General features: G+C 45.2%; 1 protein-coding gene across 1 annotated transcript; it reads left to right on the forward strand.

Moving 5' to 3' along the window:
• The first annotated feature begins 3,609 nt into the window (after positions 1-3,609).
• LOC119358952 (probable WRKY transcription factor 67) lies at positions 3,610-5,471 on the forward strand. Its single transcript, XM_037625325.1, has 3 exons — positions 3,610-3,915; positions 4,348-4,452; positions 4,714-5,471. Exons 1-3 carry the CDS (start codon positions 3,623-3,625, stop codon positions 5,327-5,329), a joined length of 1,014 nt encoding a protein of 337 aa, XP_037481222.1. The 5' UTR covers positions 3,610-3,622; the 3' UTR covers positions 5,330-5,471.
• Positions 5,472-5,737: the final 266 nt, after the last annotated feature.

A 5,737-nucleotide genomic window follows, 5' to 3' on the forward strand; every position in this document is an offset into this window, starting at 1 on the left:
CAAAAAAAATTCAAACAGTGGGAAAACTGTGGTCAAACAATGGTCAAACTAATTATTCTAGATATTAGTGTTACTAAATAATTATTTATGTTATTTCAATTTTGGTCAAATCTGGTCAAACTGTGGTCAAACTAATTATTCAAGAAATATTAGTGTTACTAAATAATTATTATTTTTTAAAACAATAGTTTCAAAATAAAACTATGAAATGTGTCACTTCATGCTCAAGCAAAAATTCCTGAAGGTTAATAGGATTGACATCTTAGTATTGTCAGGAATACAACAAGTGCAGACTTGGAGCGAGGGAGAATAGAACCCGGAAGTTAAGCATGCTCAGGCTGGGGGAGTGGGAGGATGGGTAACCGTTCGGGAAGTTAGATAATTTGGAATGATGAGGGGTGATTAGAGGATAAATTGAGAAGTGATGAGGGGTGGTGATTACAGACTAGAGGTTAAAATAATTCAGAAATTTGAAAATCAAAAAAAATCAAAAAAAAATCAAAAAAAAAATTTAAATTTTTTTTCCAAAAAGAATCATAAAATTTCCTTTAGTCCAGGGACTAAAGGTGGAGCTCCACGTGGCCGCGCCCTTTAGTCCTGGTTCTGGATTGAACCGGGACTAAAGGGATAGGCATTAGTACCGACCCTTTAGTCCCGGTTCCAGAACCGGGACTAAAGACCCTTATGAACCGGGACTGAAGGCCCTTTTTCTACTAGTGCTCAAAAAAATAAAGCAACGAAAACTACTTCTCTGGTCACCACGAGTGGTCTCAAGTTCTCATCAAGTCAGTCCAGTTACATTCAGTTCTTATCTGAGTACTTTACATCTGTAAAAGTTGAGTGCTCTATTTCTCCTTTGGCGTATAATCCAGATATGCTACCCAGTAAAAGTTGAGCTAAACTTCAGAGCTGAAGTCTAAAGTCTAAAGAATATGATCCTTTCAGTTAATGGAGAAATTTCAACTATATATACCTCCGAACATTCCCTGTCTTAGCTAGTGCTGGTGGATCTAGCTTTCTACTTTTGTGCATGTGAATCCGGCTTTCTGATTCGGTTCATTAGCCGTCCTTAAACTAAACAATAATCAAGTAACTCACTGTCACGTATATGCACTAATTAAAGCTGTCATAATACGACAAATGTTTGATTCCAAATTGCTTAGGGAAATGTCTTAGCCTTCCTTTCAGTAAATCTATCAGCTTGGATATATATGAGGCTAGTGTTGTCGTGCTTGTTTATCCGCAAAAAAAATAAGTGCTATCTTGCTTGTTTATCCGCAAATCGCAAGTGGCAGTTACTTTTTAGGTTGAAGATTTTACGTGCAGATCAAAATCACCTGCCACACAAGTAGAATCTAACTGGTGATCCTGTCTTGGTAAATAAATTCTTCCTTGATCGGTTCATGGACTCCATCAAAGGGGAAAGATTGCATCCAAGATGTGGCAGCGTGCGTCTAAAGTAGTATGGTGCAATAACTAATCTTCATCTGATAGGTACGAACACTGTGTTCTTAGTCTTAGGTAGATGTTTTTTCATGTAGAGTTAGCTCATAATAGTATAAAATTGGTGTAAGAACACTACTAGTTCCCTGTATGAGATGTTTTTTTTTCTAAAGCAGTAGACTTGCACATGAAGCCACTGCCAGGCGATGGTGTCATATTTAATCTGGTTCATGATACAAGTGTGATTCACACTAATAGGAAATAAACATCATGTGCTTACCGTTCTCGTTCAATTCAGGTCGAAGACCTGTTTGGACTAGCAAGAAACGAACGGTTAGAACCGGCCGGATCATTCGTTATTCTCACTGACTACCAGGCCCACATGTCTCCCCAATCTCTCTCTCTCTCTCTCTCTCTCTCTCTCTCACACACACACACACACACATGTGCGATGGGGAAGACGACATCTCCATGGCTTATGGGGCTTTGAGATTCTTTCACCATAGCATAACGCCGCTAAGGGTGTGCGCGGCGGTGATTTGGCATGGAGTACAAATCACAAATGAAGGTGGAAGCGTGAAGCCAATGTCGACCTTACTCAAGTACAGCATGTCGCGATTGGTGCATATGATGGGAAGAACTTTCGATCTATTCATCAACTATCAATGTAGTACAAAGAACACTAGAAGTAAAAAATCACATTAAGGTCCATAGACCACCTAGTGACGACTACAAGCACTGAAGTGAGCCGAAGGCTTGCCGCCATCATAGACCCTCCCTCATCAGAGTCGGACATACCTTGTTGTAGTAGACAGTCGTGGTGTTGTCGTGCTAAGGCCCTACAGGACCAACGCACTAGAGCAGCAACCGTCGCCGATGAAGAGAAGCATAGATAGAATGGATCCAACTTGTAAACACAGATGAACGAAGATCAGATCCACGTGGATACACCAAAGACGAACGCCAACTGATTGAATTCCGCGAGATCCGCAGGAGACAAGCCTCCACACGCCGTCCGACGATGCCAGAAGCACCGCCGGGATGGGGTCTAGGCGGGGAAAACCTTATTCCATCTTCAAAAAGTCGTCGTCGTCTTGCCTCTTTAAGCAGAACACAAATTCTAAAAAAAAATTCAAAAAAAATTAAAAAATAGAGCCCTCCAGTCGGCATGGATCGGGATCCACCGCACCTCCATGGCCCTAAGGCCACAGAGACGAGCAGACCGGCGCGGGCGCGGGCGGGAGGCACACGAAAGCTAGCAGCTAGCGCTCTGCGCGAGCGGCGGCGCTGTTACGAGCTTTCATCCTACTTATTACTTCTGGTCCTAAAGAAAATGGCAAACATTAACTAGCCCTTCTCCTAACATGCAAAAGACCCGTAGCTAAATATTAGTGACCATAAATATTTTGATAAAAAATATGACAACTAAATTAAAAACTTTTATATGATTTATTGTATTTAGTTGTTGATAAAGTAGATCTTTAATTTTCCATGCATGTTGAGGTGGATATTTTGCATGTATGTTTTTGGAATTGGTAAATCTCCATGGACTGAGACTTATACTATAATCGTGAGATCTTACATGAAGATTCGTGTAACTTTTTTTCTTTTTCTTTCTTCTTTCTATATGTTGTGTCACTTGATTAAGATTTTGTTAAGTCTCAGTAGAGATGTAGCCATCCCTTTGTTTACATGATGAGATGGCATGTGTGCATGCATGTTGATAGGATTATCTAGATATAGAAGATACTGTATATGGTATATATGCATCAACAAACGGTAGGAGTATAGTCTTTGTTCTAGCAACATGACTGCGCAAGAGCAACCCGGCCATTTTGCGACGGAGCCACGTCCCACGACGATGCACGAGAGACGAGCCGGCAGCGCGCGCGCGTGCCGATGAGCTCACGCAGCTGCGTCACGGCGATGACACGCCCCGACGTCGGCTCGCGCGCAGGGACACACATCGATCTACCATGGCGGGCCCCTCCCCGGACGCGCCGTAGCTCCACGTTCCGCGCCGCTTCCTCCTCCGTCGCTCTTGCGGTCTCGCTCGCCTTTCTCCAACTCTTCCTCCCAACTTCTCACCGCGCGCCCGCCGGCTGCACCAATAAAAACTTGAGCCGTGCGCGGTGAGCAAGCCCTGTTCTCCAGACCCTCTAGTAGCTCGCAAGCTAGCATGGCATCTTGTGGCGGCGCGGGCGATGACGGCGGCCGCTCACCCCCGGCGGTGGTCTACGACGACCTGGTGGAGGTGCGCGAGCACGCGGCGACGCTGCAGACCATGCTGCAGGGGTCGCCAAGAGTGTTGGACATGGACGCGAGGGAGCTCGTGAAGGGGATGATGGCCAAGCTGTCCAGCGCTATGTCGGTGTTTGGCTCCACCAGCGGCGGTGTGGAGGCGTCTTCTGGGAGGAAGAAGAGATCAGCCACGGCGTCCGGGCCGCACCGCCGGAGCACCTCCAGGAGAAGGTGATCAAAGAAAGCCTAGCTATACCTCGTTTCACTAGAAAAAACACCACAGTATGCATGCGATCTAACAAATTATTATCGCCTCCAACTATCTACTCCCTCTGTTTGGAATTATTTGTCGCGGAAATGGATGTATCTAGATGTATTTTAGTTCTACATACATCCATTTCCGAGACAAGTAATTCCAAACGGAGGGAGGGAGTAGTATTTTACAAATTGTACTACTATTAATTTGGCGGCCTAGTGGGGGAACTTTAAGCGCCAATGATCAGTGGGCGAAAAGTATAGGCTGCTTCTGATGACCTGACCAAGTTCGTTGTTGTTTCTGTCAAAAGTAGATGCTGCTATAAGATTTACTTGGGCATGCACGCATGCATGGGTCAATCATATATACTGTAGTTGTTAATTAATCATGTCTCTTATGCATGGCAGGTCGAAGAGCCCTTTCATCAACATGGTCACTGCTAGGACGCTCAACGATGGCAAGACATGGAGGAAGTACGGCCAAAAATATATTCATGCCTCTACTAACCCGAGGTACATATATGTCTTTTCTGTTGTGCTGCAAATTAATTTGGAAGGAAAGGGAAAAAATGAGGTAGTATGAATGCAGAACCGAAAAAGACACTTGCCAAGTGGTTAATTTGCTAGTTGAGCTTTTTAATTTTATATCCTTTGTGGTAAGTTGAGCTTTTTTATTAGCTAGTTGTTCTTGTATATATTGGAGTATTATTAGCTAAGGCTCTAGCTAGCTAGTAGAGTTGTAGCTAATTTGCATATGCACAATGGCACATCCAGGAGCTACTACAGGTGCTCTCATAAGCCAGACCAAGGCTGCCAGGCCACGAGGCAGGTCCAGGAATCCGAGTCCAACCCGTCGGAGTACATCATCAGCTACTACGGCCAGCACACCTGCAAGGACCCTTCCACGTTTCGATCACTCTTCATCCAAGGCGCCGCCGACGCTGCCCCGCCAGCAGACTGCTCAAATCTCATCAGCTTCACGTCGATCAACGGCGCGGCTGCGAGCACGAGCACGAGCGCTTTTGCTCATTGTGGCGTGAAAGAAGCGGTTGATCTTCATCCGATGCTTTCCTCCCGCTTCTCCAACTACAGCTCCTCGCCGCCGGTGCAGGAAGGTGTGTCCAGCGGCTCGCCGTCGCCGGCTGGCCACGGGAAGTTCATGCAGTACGCCGGCGGGCAGCTCGTCGACGTTATTGACCAAAGGACGTCGCCGTTGACCGTGGGATCAGCGCCGGCGGAGTACTGGCCGGTGGCGGGGGATGCTGGCGCGGGCATGGACAGCTTCCCTTCCTCGCCGTCGCCGAGCAGCCTTGGGTTCATGTCTGGCTCGTTAGGGGGCTCATTTGGCAATAGCATTTACGACGACGACCTGTTCGGCTTCGATTCCTGACCAAGGTTGTGAACCCATGCATATGCATGCATCCATGCAAATTGGCGCATTAACACACGGCGCAATTTGCATGTCTGGGGTAGTAGTAATATTTTATTATGAAGGTATATTGTGTATGCACGTATATTGGGCATGTGGATAGAAGGTAATATGTACTGTATTGGATATCATGTGTAAACATATAGGAGTAGTACTAGTACTAGGTTGTATGTAGGTTTGCCAGTACGACCTTAAATTATGGGTTTTATTAAATTTTGTTTAAATAATATTAGAATGTTTTATCACCTTGTGTCTGCATAAAAAAGTGCATATATCCCAATACTCATGCCTTGCACAATAAGAAAAGGTACTCAATTCTCTCTGTCCAAAATAAAAGCTTTGCAATTTTTACTGTTAAGCCAAGTGGCA

This window comes from Triticum dicoccoides, chromosome 2A (genome assembly GCF_002162155.2).
Source record: "Triticum dicoccoides isolate Atlit2015 ecotype Zavitan chromosome 2A, WEW_v2.0, whole genome shotgun sequence".
NCBI classification, from domain to species: Eukaryota; Viridiplantae; Streptophyta; class Magnoliopsida; order Poales; family Poaceae; genus Triticum; species Triticum dicoccoides.

Coding starts and splice junctions, on each gene's coding strand:
- LOC119358952 (XM_037625325.1), top strand. CDS start 3,623: ATGGCATCTTGTGGCGGCGCGGGCGATGACGGCGGCCGCTCACCCCCG. Junction 3,916..4,347: donor CGGAGCACCTCCAGGAGAAG/GTGATCAAAGAA, acceptor TATGCATGGCAG/GTCGAAGAGCCCTTTCATCA. Junction 4,453..4,713: donor CATGCCTCTACTAACCCGAG/GTACATATATGT, acceptor TGGCACATCCAG/GAGCTACTACAGGTGCTCTC.